The following is a 17,981-nucleotide window of genomic DNA, read 5'->3' as shown; positions in this document are numbered from 1 at the left end:
GGCTTGTGGTCTTAATTCTGTGACTGACTGGTGGTGTGACTTAGGGCAAGTCATTTAACCTCCTTACACCCCTGTTTTCTTTTATGTAAAATTAAGTTGTCTAATTAGATGGTTTTTAGTCTTTTCATCCATGTGTCCCTGGGCCTAGATCAAGGAGAAGGTTCAGTAGATGGTGCTATGCACTAAATTGCATCCCTCCCAAATTCGTATGTTGAAGCCTTAAACTCGCATGTGACTATATTAGAAACTGGGCCTTTAAGGAGGTGGTTAAGGTTAAAAGAGGTCCTAAGTGTGGAGCTCTGATCCAGTAGACCTGGTGGCTTTATCAGAGGAGAGACACCAGAGATCTCCCCTCTATCTGCTGAGAGGTAAGAAGGTGGCCATCTGCAAGCCAGCATAGAGCTTGCACCAGAAACTGAATTGGCTGGCACCTTGGTCCTGGACTTCCTAGCCTCTAGAACTGTGGTAAATAAATTTCTGTTGTTTGAGCTACCCAGTCTGTGGCAGGCACCTTGTTATGGCAGCTTGAGCAGACTAAGATAGATAGGGCTCTGAGCCTTACCTTAAACTTTATTTATTTATTAAAAAAATTTTTTATTATTGGCTGCATTGGGTCTTCGTTGCTGCGCTTGGGCTTTCTCTAGTTGTGGTGAGTGGGGGCTTCGCTTCGTTGCGGTGCTCGGGCTTCTCATTGCGGTAGTTTCTCTTGTTGTGGAGCATGGGCTTTAGGCGCGGGGGCTTCAGTAGTTGTGGTGCATGGGCTTAGCTGCTCCACGGCATGTGGCATCCTTCCGGACCAGGGATGGAACCTGTGTCCCCTGCATTGGCAGGTGGATTCTTAACCACTGCACCACCAGGGAAGCCCCCTTACCTTAAACTTTAGACAGAACAGTTCTGTGATCTGTTTGAATCTGGGAGTTCTGAATAAGACGGTGTGTGAAGAAAAGGTTCTATTAAAAAAAAAAATTTGAGAACCAGTGGTTTAGATGTTAATCTAAGATTCTGTCAGGGACTTAGCCTATCACATAGTAGGTGTGTAATAAATATTTGTTGAAAGATGAAGTTTAACTATAATCATCAACTAGAATATGTAATACATCGTATTAATTTTAATTCTTGGTTATCTTGGTACCGCAAGTGGTTTATCTTCAGTGCAAAGAATCATTTTAGGATATATTCTGATTGCCTGAAATTGCATTATAGAAGAGAGTCTAAGTCCTGACCTCAGTGATGAGATTCTTTTGTTGTTAGTTATGAGCAGGCAGCCAGTTAATCAGGTTTACCTATTGTCCCACACTGTGCTAGTTGCCCTGGGGGTACACATGAGTCAGAGTCCCTTCCCTCAGAGACAGTAATAGACATTTGAAGAACTGTGCCTAGACATATCAAACAGTAACCAACATAACAGTATATAATCAAGTGATAAATTCCATGGGAGTTAACAGAAAAGAGATCTTTGGAGAATGGAGTAGTTGAAGAAGGCTTTTTGTACGGGACTTAAGCTGAGCTTTAAAAAATACGTGGAGTTTGCAGAGAAGAGGACTCATCCTGAGCTCATGTTCCTGAAATAGCAGAGCTTAGTTTCAGGGATTCATTCCTGAATGGGATTCTTTGCTAGTCTCCCACACTCCTGAGGATAATCTGTGCCAATATTTCCTTATTGAATGCCTACTTGGTGCCAGGCGTGGTGTTAGGTGTCAAGAATCCAAAGTGAACAAACGTCTTAGAGTACAGTGGATATAGTCTACAGACATGTAAATAGTCAAACAACACTGTGATAGTTTTGTTTTACTGGAGTTATCTTCTAATAACTTGCTTGTAAAGGGTACGTGGAAAATAAATTTGGAATCTTTGTAGTCCTAAAAATTCCCTCCCCATATCTTTTTAATGATTATTTGTATGTAAATTCTATATTGAAAATGATTTTTCTTAGGAAACTTGAAACCATTGTTTTCAAATTTTTAGTATTACCAAAGAAAAGGCTGATTTTGTCTTATTATCACTAATTGGTACTTTTTCTCTTCAGTCTTTTGGGTTTGCCTGTTTTCTTTAGCTTTTCTGGAGTTTCATGAGGCTCTCTAGACGTCATTGAGTCCAGACACTTTTTGGACTCTCTTAGTGCGAAACTTAATGTTCATGTGTATGAAACTAAAAAAGTTTTAACAAAAATTTATTTCCTTCTGTTTTTCTCTGTTCTCTTTTTCTGGAGCTCCTTAGTTGGATGTTGGTCTTTCTGGATTGATCCTTTACTTCTTTTAGCTTTTTACTCATTTTCTGTCTTATCTTTTTATTCTGTTGTGACATATTTCCTTACCCTTTTTTTTTTTAACCCTTTCGTTTTACATTTAAAAGAAAATTTTAGTTCAGCCTTTGTATTTCCAATTTCTAAGAGAATTTTCTTATTCTTTTCCCTTGGAATCCTATTTCTCTGTTATGGCTGAAATATTTTAGATCTCTGTTGTGATACTTATCAGATTTTAAAACTCTTTTTTTTTTTGTTTCCTAAATAAATTATGTTCCTTAGAAATTATCTTTGTCTTTTTTTTATGCTGCTGGTTTTTCTCTGATAAGAAAAAAGTTTTCCCTTAAAATGCTTGGTTTTCTGCTTATATTTAAGAGTAAATGATTATATAAATTAATCAACATGGGTTTCTTCCACTGCTTTGAAGATAGGTTGTTCCTTAGCAGACCTCTTTCCTTAGTGGAAAGGCCGATTAAGATTTCTGTATTTGCATGTGGGAATAGCAGTGGTGATGACAGTGGTAAGGATATATCTTTGGCAGGTTTAGAATTGAAGGTGTGCAGGTTAGAAGCTGGCCATTAGGCTGGTGAGCCAGCAGTTTCGGAATAAGGAGGGTTTTACTTCAAGGTACCAGTACCCACTCTAGAAGCCTAGCTTTTCCGTGGCAGTTTTTAGACTTTTAAAGAGAAGTGTCCTTTCTTTCTAGGTCTCGATACCCCTTCTGTATGGGAGAGGGGTGGGGTTGTGACTGGTGAGACTGTTTTCTAGACAGACCTGTAGATAATCCTTCAATTTTTAGCCCCACTTCTTACTTCTGCTTTCATACCTCTAAATTCTGAGTCTAACTAAATCCACTCTGGTCTGTCTCTTCCTGTATTCTGGACTACAGAGAGCTTCCTTCTCTCTGTTTTCTCCTTCAGTATGATCTCATCTTTAAGTCTTACAGAAATGCAGATGGTACCCTTATCTCTCTTGCTTTGCTGTATGTGTGTTTTCTTTTTGTTTAATGTTGTTCTTTTAATCCCCCAAGTTTTTTTGGAAAAAACATTTAAACCCACAGAAAAATGGAAAGAGTAAGCATTGACCCTTGTGTACCCTTCATGTAGCTATCCATAACAATTGTTAAGTTCCTCTCTATTCACATGGTTTTTCTGACCTATGTGCCCCATATTTGGATTCCCTCAGTAGTCTCCAAAATACCTTTTCCCAGGATTTAATTAAGGGTCACACATGCATGTGGATGCCCTATTTTCCTTTAATATAAAAAGATCTGGGCTTCCCTGGTGGTGCAGTGGTTGAGAGTCCGCCTGCCGATGCAGGGGACACGGGTTCGTGACCCGGTCCGGGAGGATCCCACATGCTGTGGAGCGGCTGGGCCCGTGAGCCATGGCCGCTGAGCCTGCGCATCCGGAGGCTGTGCTCTGCAACGGGAGAGGCCACAACAGTGAGAGGCCCGCATACCGCAAAAAAAAAAAAAAAAAAAAAAATCTCCTCCCCCACCTTTTTTTTTTTTTTAAAGAGCTCAGGTCACTTATCTTACGGAATGTCCCACAGTCTAAATTTGTATGTTTGTTACCCCCAGTCTTTTTTTTTGTTTTTTAAACATCTTTATTGGAGTATAATTGCTTTTTTTTCCCCCAGTCTTTTTTGTTATTGTATTAACTGCTATTTCAGTGGGGTTTAGTAGGAGGGAGAAGCAAATGGGTGTGCTCAGACCATTATCTTCAGTATTTATTGTTTTATAAACATGATTTTTAATGGCTACATAATATTCTACCTTTTTAAAAAAAACCCATTTTCCTCTTGCTGGCAGTTTTAATTTTTCCCTATTTTTGCTATTATAAGTAAACCTGCATTGAATGTTATGTATCTTTATATCTAGTAATTCTCTTTAAAAAAATTTCCTAAGAGTATACTCTTAGGAATATTAGGAATATTAGTATATTAGGTCAATGAGATTGTTTTTCGATCAAGAGCCTTATAAATGATCAGTTTTCTCTAAAAATGTCTAAATCAGATCAACTACATATCAAATGGATTCATTATGAATTTATCTCGGGGAAAATTACTTGCTTAAAACCAAGGTACTTATCCTCTATTATTAATATTAGGAGGTATTTTAAGTTTTAAAACTTATTGTTTTCAAGGATTGTTAGAAACCTATTTCAAAGCTTAATAGCAGTTTAAAATAACACTGTAGCCTGCGTATTTGTCCGGTCATGAGCAGTTTTACTGCATTCTTATAAAATATTCCCATAGTACAGGTAAAGTAAAAAAGTGTTGTCACCTTCAGCCTCCTTTCCCCTTCAGTCCTTCTGTCTTCTCAGTTTGCTGGATATCCCGTCAGATCTTCACCTATGCATTAAGGACATATATAGTATAAAGAAATGTGTGCCTATGTGTTTAGTACACAGTTTTTTTTAATACACTGTAAACACACGTAGGTATTCTGCATTTTGTTTTTACACTTAACAGTGTGTCTTCAGAGCTTTCTGTCTCACTCACTTGAGCTACTGTGCACAGCGTGGCTGCAGTTTGTCTTATATAACTATCTTTGTTGCTGGACAGTTATTTCCAATATTTTAATTGTTTCTGCATTGCAACTTTTCTTTTTAGGGTGTCAAAATCTGAACACAATTGGGAGGTTGTGAAGTTGTTTTTTGTTTGTTTTGCTGTTGTTTTTACAGCTTGTATTGCAGAAAGTAGAAATAATGATTTTCTGTAATAAATAGGTAGGCATTTTATTTCATTTCATTGTTAAAAATATGTGGTCTCTTAAAAAGGACATCCTTCATGGGTAGATATTATTATTTGAAATTTCTATATAATATTTAACACTTCTAGATATTTGAATTGCATAAATTCCCACTGAATAATGAGGCAAGAAAATTTATATGCTGCTTTAATGTGATAAAAACAAAACAATATACTGAAGTAAATATAAAAAAAGGAAAATATCATTTCCTCTCTGATTCTAAAGTTAATACCTACATAGAAAAGACAAAAACTTTGGAAAAGAAAATATAAATCATTCCCAGGTTTTACCCCTAGTAGGCATTATTCACCTTTAGCATTTTGGTGACTGTTCTTCCGGGTGTGTGTGTGTATGTGTATATTTCTATATCAGATCTAATCAGATACAAATTTATGAGTATGCATTATTGTGTGTGTATACAGTGCAGACATCTTTCTCTCAACATGTTTTTCACATGTGTGGAATGTATATATACATACATGCAGATATTTGTATGTAATTGTATAAGTGGATTATGTTCTACATGTTATTCTACAGTTTTTTCACTCAGCAGTGGGTCATAAAGGTATTTTCATGCCATTGAATACAGATATAATCAGCCTTTTAATGTCTGTGTACCATGTCTCTCTGTAGATATACCTGATTGATTCTGATCAGTTACATGGCAGCAGTGGGTCTCAAATGGGCTTTGCCTCTAGGGAGTACTCTGGGCCAGAGACCCTGTGTAGCCTCCTAGTGGGGGCACTAAGGAGTGGTTGAGAGTTAAATGGCTTTTCTTGGCAGACGTGGTTTTCTTTGGTGACTCTTAGTGTCAGTAAGGAGAGAGCTTCCAACAATAGGGCTAAAGGAGTAAGTTCCTTTATGGAGTGTGGGGCTTGAGGTGTGAGACAACAGGATTGGCCGAGGCTTTAAAATGAAAGGGAATTACGCATGTTGAGATGGGATTGACAGAGAACGTAATGGAAACAGTTGAGGGCATCTGGTTCAGGTCAGCAGAGCAAAGCAGAAAATAGAGGAGAGACATATCAGTTGTGGAAAGGAAGGGACTTCTTGCAGAGTTGGCTACTGATAGCCTTGCCCTCGTGGGTTTGGCATTCATTAGTAGACACTGTCTGAAATGGCACTTGCCATTTGGAACTTAAAAATAAACATGATATTTGTTCTTTGATCTCACAACTTAGACGAAGTGAAATGCAGGTGGCTAGGAGGCTACTATTTCGTTTTCTTACTTCCTTTTTAAGAAAAAAAGCATTCTATTTGTAATTTTTGTTCTACTTCCTTATTCCTTACAGAGCACTCTCAGGCACTTGGCTATCAGCCAGTCAGTTTTTTTAAAAACTTATATGTTTTTGTTTAAAGAGTGTGTGGTCTATCCTTTACTAGAGTATCGTTCTTTCTTTCTTCCCTCCCTTTATTTTTAAGAATCACTGACTGGAAAAACTGCCAAGGCATTATTACTGTAGAGTGACCCAAATTAACAAACTCTCACGGTATAGGAAAGTACCCTGCATGCCAAAATATGAGTCAGAAAACCTGGTCCAATTTTACCCTGCTAAGTGATTTAACCTTTGGAGCAAGGCTTTATCCAAGATACCCGTTTGTGGAGTGGTGTAGAAAAAGAATATGTTTGGGGGGTGCTTATTAATAATTTATTGTATAGCACATCAAAAGTAGAGTTGAACTAGTATCACCACACGATCTGCATTTTTACTCTGCTTTGTTAGGGGCTAGACCAGAATTGTTTTCTCTTCTTGCTGTTGTACACACACACACACACACGCTCACTCTTTGTGATAGGCTTATATACTACATTTAAAGTATGAAGTATGCCTTAAAATAACATGGCATTCATTAAGTTAATAAACGTTTTGAATGAAGGCACTCTCATAGATATTGGTTATATGAAGATAAATAACACATGGTCCCCACCCTTAAAGAAATTATTGTTTAGATGAGTGAGACAGAAGTTTATGCTAGAAGAATATGGAAATTATGGAAGATAACAGGCAAAAGAGGAGTAGTCAGTTCTACTGCGGGGTTGGGATGCCTGAAAAAGCTTAGCAGGTGATTTTTGAGAGAGAGTTGTACACTACATAGAGGGGGAAGAGGTGGGGTATGGGGGTAGGTGACGCTCAGTTCAGTCCAGAGTTGTTACCAGAGCCATAGAGGCCTGAGACATGATGACACTGCAAATAGCTTCATATGGCTAATATGAAGGGTATGTATGGAGGAGTGGAAGGAGATGATACTGCAGAGGTAGTTAGGGGAGTTTGAATGTTATCTAGAAGATTTTTAAATGGCTAATTAATATTTATTAATTAAAATTAGGGAAAGATTGTCTGGCAAGTCAGAGGAGACAATATTCCAAGCAGAGAGATCAGTTTACAGCTGTTAAAGCAATGTAGATGGAAGTGCTATGGGCTCAGAATCTCAAACTACGTGATTCAAAATTAAAATGAAATTGAGGAAGATAAAGGTGTAGAAACAGTAAGACATGTGACTGATTTTGTGTGTGAGTTATATGAGAGGGAGGAGTTAGGATGATTTCCAGATTAGTCTGTCTTGGGGGATTTTTAGAAGATGCCAGTGGCCATTTGAGGAGAAGCTGGTTTAGGAAGGAATGATAGGGCTTTCCTGGTGTTGCAGTGGTCCAGAATCCGCCTGCCAATGCAGGGGACATGGGTTTGAGCCCTGGTCCGGGAAGATCCCACATGCCGTGGAACAACTAAGCCCGTGCGCCACAACTGCTGAGCCTGCGCTCTAGAGCCTGCATGCCACAACGACTGAGCCCACGCGCCACAGCCAATGAAGCCCACGTGCCTAGCCCATGCTCCGCAACAAGAGAAGCCACTGCATTGAGAAGCCGGTGCACTGCAACGAAGAGTAGCCCCCACTCGCTGCAACTAGAGAAAGCCTGTGTGCAGCAATGAAGACCCAACGCACCCAAATACAGATTTAAGTATTTTATTAAAATTAAGAAATACTTAAAAGATACAAATAAATATAATTAGTTAACCAACTTGTGTACCCACTATGCAGTTTATTTAACTTTTTATTTTTAAATAATTATCGACTCAGGAAGTTACGAAAACGGTATAGAGAGGTCCTTCTGTATAGCCTTCACTCAGCCTCCTCCAGTCACTTGTTCAGTTTAACAAATGTCCTGGACTGGTACAAATGCTAATGTTTTGGGATATATTATGGAGCTGTGCAGGTAGTGTGAATATGGATTCTGTACCCCTATGTGGTGCAAACCTGGAGTTTTGATTCTCATAAGAGCCTCTCCTTCCACCTGGGGCAGGGCAGATAGCAACCTTTCTTGCTGCTTCTCAGGATGCATAGGTGGAGGTTTTCCAGCTCCTTTTCACATATTGAGGAACGCTTTTGAGGATCTTGGCTCAAAACAGGTTTTACTTCTAGGTTCCCCCTGAAATAGGCTCAAAATCAGGTCTTCTATCTCTGTGGGCCAATATCTCCCTAGATTGCCTTGGTGTCAGCTGGAGCTTACATCTTTGAGTTTCTTCCTTTCTGGCACCTGGGAATTCCCCCTCCCTTCCCCTGTTCTGAGTTCAGTTATATATTTTTATAATTTTTCATGTTGATCTTGCATTTCAGTGAGTGCATATGGGCACGTGGATGTATTATTTCAGTCTGCCTTGTTCCTTGAATCAGAAATCTAATAAACTATTTCTTAATTTCTTAATTTTATTCTCTACATTGTCCATAAAAAGGATTTGAGGTTGGATTATGTTATTCTCGTTAAAAATATTATTTATTTTTAAAATGGATAATACATGCATGTGGTAGTCTACATGTGTCCCTTTGTCCTGTTCCCACCCAGTTTGCCTTCACAGGTACAACCAGTTACCAGTCTCTTATATATCCTAGAGATAGACCATGCACTAGTTTATTCTTTAACAGCAGCTTTAGTGTTTATAATTTAATCTTGTAACCAATATTCAGGAGTTTTCCATCTGTTTGACCAGTAACAATTCTATTTTCTTCTTTTCTGAGAACTTTTGAAGGAGAATTTTATACTAGTTATATGTTACGTGTATGTTTATATACATGTGCATGGATTATCTGTGTTTTAACTTTTGTTCATTTCAGAAATCCCTCGAAATGTGACAGAAAATGACAAAATAATGTAGACTGTTGATTCAAATGTTTTAAGTCACTACATGGAATATTAAAATAATGGAACAATAGCCCTAATATTTGGGAGATAGTAGAAATGATATTTTAAGATGTTGGAATCTTATGAAACACAATGAGGATATCCTTAAAAATTGTCCTAATTACTAACCAATACATGCTATTGTTTGCATATGTGCAAATAATCTCCTATAGAAATGATGGGTCTGTCAAAGATGAAGCCCTCTCTTAGGTTCCTCAGCCACAATATATACCATTGATTGCCTAACTGCAGCTTGGTGAAATTCAGTGACATGGAAGCAAGAAATGGAAGCCTATGACCTGATATGTTTTCTTCCTTAGATCAACCTCTCTACTTCTCCTACACCTGCACAGTTAATAAGCCGTTCCCAGGCTTCCAGTTCTACCAGTGGCAGTATTACCCAACAGACTATGTTACTAGGGAGTACCTCCCCTACCCTAACGGCAAGCCAAGCTCAAATGTATCTCCGAGCTCAAATGGTAAGATATGAGCTACCAGATTTTTTCAGTGTTTAAAGACGTGAGAGAGATCAAAATGTTTCTTGATTTGATGCAATAGGAGGCATTTTTAATATTTAAGAAATGTTTAACAAAATTTTTGTGTATGTGCCTAGCTGTTATACATTTATGTCATGAAAAATTCTACCTTTAATTGGTAGGCCTTCTTGGTGTATCAAATAGTAACTAGCAGCATTAGGGAGCTAACAGATTCTGTAACATAGGAGTGATTAATTTTTAATATCAAATTTCTTTGATTTCAAACCCTTTTTCATATTTTAACATCTCTGAAACTGAGATGCATTTTATAATTGATGGCATCTTACGGTTGTAGTTGGTGCTTGTAGTGATACATAAAATCACCGTATATCTTTGACATCTTAGATTTGATGAAATTGTTAGAAACATAAAAAACTTGGTTGTTAACTATAAGTTAGAATTTATATTGTGGGATCTTCTGAAATCTGGATTGGAGTTCGTGATAATTTACCAGATGAGTCTTAGCTTTGGTTATTCCCGTCTTAAAATCTGCAAGGTGATTTGTGTTCCTATGCTCACTTTGATCTTTTGTTAATACAGGAATGTTAATTTGGCTATTGTGTTATCTACTGATTTCCTAATTTACTTGTTGAGCCTTCTTTAAGGAATGTAAAAATTGGTTGACATTTACTTTATCTGATGTCTTTACAGGTAGCTAGAGAAGAACTTTGTCCCTGATATGTATTTATTTATATTCTTTTTTATCCAGTGAACTGAATATATATCTGGATCCCCAGTTCTACACTAAAATTGCAAAGAAGGTTTCCATCATATTTCTAACAGGAAACAATGATATGACCCTCTTTTTATTTACAGACTATTCAATAGACATTACCATATTTCTGGGTTTTTTCCCCATGAGATCTTATTTAATCAGTAATATACTTCAGAATTAGGGAGAACCATTTGAAATGGTTGCTACTGGACCGTTTTTGACTTCTAAAACTGACAGTTTCATATGGTTCACGCTAGATAGAACATCTTTTTAGGTATAGTGCTTTTAGCTGTTTGTACTGGAAATTACCTTCTTGTGAAAGTTATACTTGTTATTTAATTCACTTAAATTTAGTATGTAAAGAACTGAAGTTTAAATGATCCTTTAATTGGTAATTTTAATTTAAACAGAAATGGCTTTTGAGGAACTGTATAACTTGATGCAATTTTGAGATAGAGTATTCACAGGTTCGTTGAAACAACTGTCATAATTTACTAAATTGGATTGGATAATCTCTGAGTGGATTATATTGCCTTTTTAATTAATGGCATTCTGTTTCAGTATTGAAAAAAAGTATTTGAAAAGAGATGGTGATAATTAAATAAATCAAGTATCTCTTTCCTTTCTTTTTCTTATCTTTTTTTTTGATGTGAAGTTTTTTTTTGCAGGCTGCTTTGTTGTTGACTTTTAACATGTTGTGGCATTTACATGTAGAATGACTATTTCTTTACAAATAGTTTTAAAATCAAGAGCAACCTAGGTTTGTACTACACAGATCCTGTGTAGCTGAGTGAAATATTGTAACGTAGCATGTGGCATAGTTACCCTTTGGGGTAAAGAGGACTGAAAAGACTTTTTGGTGTTTCTTTTCATGTTTCTCACTGAAATTTAGTTTGCATTCAAGAGCAGTGACTATGGTTGCCTATTCTAACTTCCATTTTAGGAATCCTGCCACAATAGTTTTGAGCTGGGAAGAGTTTAAGTATAATAGCTTATTTGGGGAAAAATTTGGTATGAGGATTTCATATTGCCAAAATACATTTTCTTTTTTGAGCACTGATTTATTTTCTACTCATCAGAATCATGAGCTGTTTCAAAAATGTTTCTGGTTTTTTTTTTTCCTTTTGAGTTCTCTATTATCAAAAAGTTCTCCTTGTCACGTAAGACCTTCTGCTTAGGAGACAATCCTAAACTGCATTGTCTTTCTGTCACAAATTTCAGTCTCTCTTGCCTGCTATACATTGTGTGTGGGACATGTTCTTTTGTCTTAGGGTTTTTTTTGGTTTTTCTGTCTGTACAGCTGATTTTCACACCCGCTACCACTGTGGCTGCTGTACAGTCTGACATTCCTGTTGTCTCGTCGTCATCGTCATCTTCCTGTCAGTCTGCAGCTACTCAGGTGAGCTTGTCTAGCTTCATAATGTGGTACTTAAGGTCTGGGTCTTCAGGCTAAAGGTAAACATACATTTGTGTTTAAGTTACTGATAGTTTCAGTGCTCTTTGTCACACATTTCAGATCAACATTTAATCCAGTGAGAACTTCAAGAAAATTTTTTGGTTTTATAGAAATTATAATGCCATTAAACAGGGATATTTAGGTTATTTGACATTAGTGAAAGTTAATACGTTTTGCTATGACATTGTATGTTTAGTTTTATTGTAAAGCAGATTTATTATGTGAGATGTATTCTTTTCTTTAGATTCCTTTGTAAGCAGTTAGGTAATAACCGTGTCACGATGGCTTTTAAATTTAAAAATGAGCTGGGTAAACTTTAAACTTAAAAAATTGAGCAGAATGTTACTCAGTTTTTTGTTTATACTTTGTTTGGTACTATGGAAAAAATTAACTTTAATTTTCTCCTTACACCATTCACAAAAATAAACCAGAAGTAATGTAGACCTAAAGACAAAAGACAAAACTATAAAACCTCTAGAATAAAACATAGGGGATATCTCTACAACTCTAGGGTAGGCAAAGCTTTCTCAGATAGGACACAAAAAGCATTAACTGTAAAAGAAAATAATGATAAATTGGACTTTATCAAAATTTAAAAACTGTTCTTCAAAAGACATTGCTACAAAAACAAAGAGGCAAAGCCACAGACTGAGGGAAAATGTTCACAATACATATATCTGACAAAGGACTTGTATTCAGAGTGTATAAAGTGGGTTTACAACTCAGTAATAAGATCATGAACAGTTCAGTTAAAAATGGGCAGAAATTTGAACACTTCACAAAAGATATGCGAAAGGCCAAGAAGCACATGAAAAAATGCTCAACATGATTAATCTTCCTAGAAATATAAATCAAAACCACAGTGAATATCACTACACACTCATTAGAATGTCTGAAATGAAGGAGACTGAAAATGCCACATTTTGGCGAGAATGTGGAGGAACCATACTATCATATGTGGCTGGTGAAAGTGTAAAAGAGTACAACCACTTTGAAAAAGTTTTCTTATAAAGTTAAACATATGCTTAACATGTTACCCAGCAATTCCACTTCTAGATGTTTACACTGAGAGATTTGAAAACATATATCCACATGAAGATGTTTAAATGAACGTTCATAGCAGCTCTATTCAGAATAGCCCCAAACTGGAAGTAACCACTGTCTTTTAACTGGTGAATGGATAAACATATTGTGGAATATTACTCAGAAATAAAAAGGAAGAAACTACTGGTACATCTCAGAAACATTATAATTAGTAAATGATGCCAGACATCACAGAGTGCAATACTCTGCGACTCTCTTTATATGAAATTTCTGAACAGGCAGAACTAATCTATAGTGAAAAAAATGGATTTGTGCTACCTGGGGCAGAAGGTGGGGGCGATTGACTGGGAAGGGGTATGAGTGATGGAAATGTTCTATATCTTGATTGGGGTGGTGGTAACATGGTATATACATAATGTCAAAACTTATTGAACTGGTTCATTCATTTTATTTTATGTAAGTCACACCTCAGTAAAGTTAATAAAAATGAATGAAATTGAGTAAATTTTAAATTAAAACAGTTGAGTAGACTTTTATATTGTATGATACCATTTTGATATTTTTCCATAGATAATGTTTTGGATTGCATATGGCAGAAATTGGTATATCTCAAGGTCATCCTTGGCTTCGAATTTTTAATTTAATAATCTCAGTCATCTGGTAAAAAGTAAAAAATGAGATAGCCATAATATTCTTTGGTATTTTTCATAGAATCTCTATTTTATTTAATAACAAAGTCCAATTTTCATACATCAGCATATAAAAATGGTGATCAGTTAAACTCCAGTTTCTCATAATGTGCTCTGTGACCCTCTATAGTTCCTTAACTTACTTAGACTTCAGTTTCCATATTTACAAAATGAGACTTTTGTTAACTTTAAGGTTTTTTCAGCTCTAAACTTTAAATGTCTCTTTGTGGAGTGAATTTGTTGAAGATATTATCTTCCTGTTTGTTTTGTTTTGGTTTGGTTTGGTTTTATAAAACCTGTCAACTTCCAGAATGATAAAGTGGCATGGAGCTAGGCGTGTGGTTGCCATTGAAATTACATGCATGAAGTCCTGCATGGGCTTAAGTTCAACTCCCACTGCAATCATTTATTAGTTGTATGACTTGAGATAAGTTACCAAACATCTCTAATAGTCATACATACTTGTAGGGTAAGTTGAAGAGTGAGTAATATATGTTTAGTGTCTAGAATATTGTAGGTACTCATTAGTACTTTTTCTGCAAAGGGGAGAATAGGAAGACCTGGGTTTATATTCTGACTTCAGCAACAGTTGCTTTGTCACTTGCCAGTTGATTGATTTTGGATAGGTCATAGTATAGCATGGTGTTTATAAGTTTGGACTCTGGAGCCAGATTCTCTGGATTCAAATACATGTTCTACCACCTTCTCATTGTATATCCTTAAACCTCAGTTTCAACAATATAAAATAAAATAAATGTATTGCTTCGTAGGGTTGTAATGAGGATTAAATAGGTTAATAAATGAAAAACAGAACAGTGTCTGTTACCTAGTGAGCACTCACTAAATGTTAGCTGTTATTACTTATGTTAAGCCTCAGTTTCTTCACTGTGAACTGGAAGTAATAGCTCAGAGTTGTTACAAGGAATAAATGAGACAGTAATCATAAATAAAGCACTCAGCATAGTGCCTGGCACATAAGATATCACATGCTACTAATTACTGTTTTTGTTATGCACTGTCTAAAGATGAGTCATGAATTTGGTTCTTAGCTTTCATGTAGCTAATAGTGAAGAGAGAAGCTCAACCATTTAAAGGATTTGCAGTTTCCAAGGTAAAATAAACCAGTTATTAGGAAAATACAACTGACAAACTCTCTAGAGCACAGTCTGTTTTGTGGGTTCTCATAGTCAAAGTAATTTGTAGAATTAGCTCTTTGGGGTCCAGTTTGATGTGTATAGGTATGTGGCTTTCTAATAATCTGACTCATTTCAAGGATAGACTGAGGAACTAGAGGGATGGATTGACCTTTAGGAACTTCTCTACTAATGTTTTTCTTTGCTGTGCTTTAGAAGTGGCAGTGAATGAGGCTGACAGTGGTAGGTGATGCTAATATTTTGAATATTCCAGTGGTAACTTTCCTCAAGTTCAGGGCTGTTAGTTTTGAAAAATTTGTGCTCCACTTTGTTAATTTTTAAACATATATTTGCAGTTTTTAAAACATTTAATTTGTTTGTAATTGAGAAATACCAAATTTGAAGTTTTATTTTAATACTCTTTAACTGACAAAAGTCAGTATAACAGTTAACTTTTCCTCAGTATTAAAATTTATAGCATACTGTAAAAAAAAATGAGAAATTTGGAATATCTTACCATTTTAAATGCTCCATCTCTTCTCCTTATCATGAAAAAAAAATGTGACTTTCAGAAAGATATCATAAGACTAAAAGTATGTTATAGAAAAGTAAGAAATCTTACCAAGGCTCTCTGGGCAATTCTGTAAGAATTGAGGAGAAAACAGCCTTTTAGATTTAAAAGCTAGAAACAGTTCTACTGCTGGCAGTGTGACATGAACTCTTAATTTCCTTATGTACAAAGAAGAGATCCTACGATAATTCACACATTATTTGTTAGATCCAAATTTAAAAACTGAAGTGAGGGTATTTGGATAATCCACTATAAAAATGTAAGGTGTGAAATTAGCAAAAATACTTTGTGGGAAATCTAGACTTTTTCAAAAGTCAGAAAGTTTCCCCAGACTGATCACAGGAAAAGTTCAGATGAAATTAAAGTTGGGCATTAGATGCCATAATATTCTTTATCTTAGAAAGGGTGGGTTCTTTTTAAAAGTGAAGCTCTGTCAAGGAAATCTGAATATGTGCTCTATTAACAGCTCAGTTAGCTCTGTATATGCTTTAGGAGTATAGTTTACATGTTTGAAATTTATTGTAAATATTTAAGCCAAGATGACCATAGATAGTAAAGCCATATTCTAAAATTTATCTATTCATATAAATAACATATAGTATATAATATGCACATGCATACGTTTTCTTTCAGAATTCCAGAAAACAAAAGGAAAATTAGAAGAAAAATATATTATTCTATAGAAATGGACTGCTACAGCTTAAGGGTTCACTGTGTCAGATCTTCATTTACTTTGAATATGCTTTTCCTTTGAAGGAAAGCTTTTGTTTTTCAGGTTATAGTTCAGACCTTGATTACCATCATTCTGTGGTCCACCTTATACATTATTTATGGCAGATGTTAAATTTCTTGCTGTTTTTCCCTTGCTTCCTGAGAGATTTTAATATTCCTCTGCGAGACATTTTTTGAGATTTCTTTTGGTAAAACATGAACAGATTTTAATGTTAGCTTAAGAAAACCATAAATAAAACAAGATACTTAACAACAACAAGAGCAACAAAATCCATGCAATACATTTTTCAGAATCAGATATAGGAGAATACCTCAGACTTGTGTAGTTTCTGTTATGTCTACAGCTGGAATTGCGGGGAGTACAAAAATGAATGTCAGAGATGAGAGCCTGCCAGTCAGAGTCTCAGTATTTCACAGGCACAGACATTAGTAATTCTAAACCAAGCTAGATGTTTGTCATTGGTATAGGCCACTATGATCCAAATTCTATGGGAAAAGCATAGAGGGGAGGAGAAATTATTTCTAACCAGGGACTTCGAGAGCTTTCTTTGGGAGAATGGGTAGGAATTTTAATGGTCTTGAGCACTGTGTTGGGCTTCAAGAGACAGCGTTGAGGAAAGAGGAATTTGAGCAAGGGCTCTAAATGAAGACAGTGCAAGGTATGTTTGGAGAAGGGTGAGCAGAACAGTTTGGCTAGAGTGTGAGGATTGTGAAATAAATAGTGGAAAAAGGGGCTCAAAGCAGTTTGGGCCCAGACTGTGGAGGGCTTTGAGTGGCAAGCTGAGAGATCTGGATTTTAGCATATTTTATTTTTGCATTAAATTTCAGTAATACAGCAGTAATTAGTCCATTTACAATGCTGTGAAATATTTGACAAAAATCAGAGAAGATGCTCCGTATGATCTCACTTAGAAAATTCTTTCAGTAGCTTAGAATAGAACTGATTAAAACTTCAGCTGCCCTGAAGTAAACATTTATTTAGCATCTGCTGTTGGCTGAACACTGCATTGGCACTTGGAAAGAGAAGGTATAGAGCATCAGTTAATGATACAGTTGTAGAGACAGAACACACATGAAACTGAAGAACATTCATAAAGCAGCAATATATTTGTTACTTTAGAATCTCTTTTACTTCAATTTCCCTCCCAGGGTCAGTGCTAGCATAAATGTATTAGGTGCATTCATTTCTGAGGCAAAAGGTTAGGAAGCTATTGGAGAGGCATTTTTGCCTTGCTGTTTGAAAATGTTATAGACCTCAGGTGAGAGTATTTGGGATAATCCTTGCCACCATCCAGACTGGCAGTGTGTTTAGAATAGCCCCGGTGTAGATAGGAGTCATCACGTAAACCATTTCAAGGCCATGCACGATGTCTTTAGTTCATGGGATCTAGTTCTCAAAGGCAAATGAGTGTTTCATAACCACCACAACAAAATCTCACTAACTCTTTAAAGTTAGTGAATAGGAAATGCTTTTCATAATTATCACAATGGGGTAGATGATTTCATGAATTTGTCTTCTTACTTAGAAGATTAATGTTCTCTTACAATCTCTATAGACCTATTAACTTGCTTTTTTTGTTATCTTTCTGATCTTTATTAAGATAGCAATATTATATCCACACTATCCTAATTGTGCGTAGTAATTTCTCACAAGTTTATGAGGGACTTGTAGCCTTAAAATGTTTCACAGTCCTGTCATGGAGAACTCAGTGAAGGAGAAGGAATTGCTCATTCTTCCCTCCACACCCTGGGCTCTCCCCTCTCTGCAGCTTTGCTCAAGTTTTCCTTTTTGCCTGGAATGTTCTTCCTCGTTCTCCTTCCTTTTGACTGTCTCTGACCTGGTAACTTTAAAATGCAGTATGTTGCAGAGTAATTTCTTCATATTGATAGTTCATTTGCAATATATATATATGTGTGTATATATATATATA

At 36.1% G+C, this 17,981-nt stretch overlaps 1 protein-coding gene across 11 annotated transcripts in view; it reads left to right on the top strand.

Annotated features, from left to right (window-relative positions):
* PHC3 (polyhomeotic homolog 3) overlaps positions 1–17,981 on the top strand; it is an 85,959-nt gene that overhangs the window by 14,976 nt on the left and 53,002 nt on the right. For 8 of the 11 annotated variants that reach the window (XR_004349696.1, XR_004349698.1, XR_004349699.1 and 5 more), the window contains exons 5-6: positions 9,495–9,653; positions 11,726–11,824. The exons of 1 other annotated variant lie outside the window; for it this stretch is intronic. Coding sequence is in view for 6 of the 10 variants with exons in the window: in XM_032630670.1 (XP_032486561.1) it covers positions 9,495–9,653; positions 11,726–11,824 (258 nt within the window). In the remaining 4 variants the exon portion in view is untranslated. The remainder of the gene's footprint in view (positions 1–9,494; positions 9,654–11,725; positions 11,825–17,981) is intronic. 2 more of the 11 variants (XM_032630674.1, XM_032630673.1) reach the window with 1 other exon arrangement.

Source organism: Phocoena sinus, chromosome 4 (genome assembly GCF_008692025.1).
Source record: "Phocoena sinus isolate mPhoSin1 chromosome 4, mPhoSin1.pri, whole genome shotgun sequence".
NCBI lineage: Eukaryota > Metazoa > Chordata > Mammalia > Artiodactyla > Phocoenidae > Phocoena > Phocoena sinus.
This window is presented reverse-complemented; position numbering and strand designations above follow the sequence as displayed.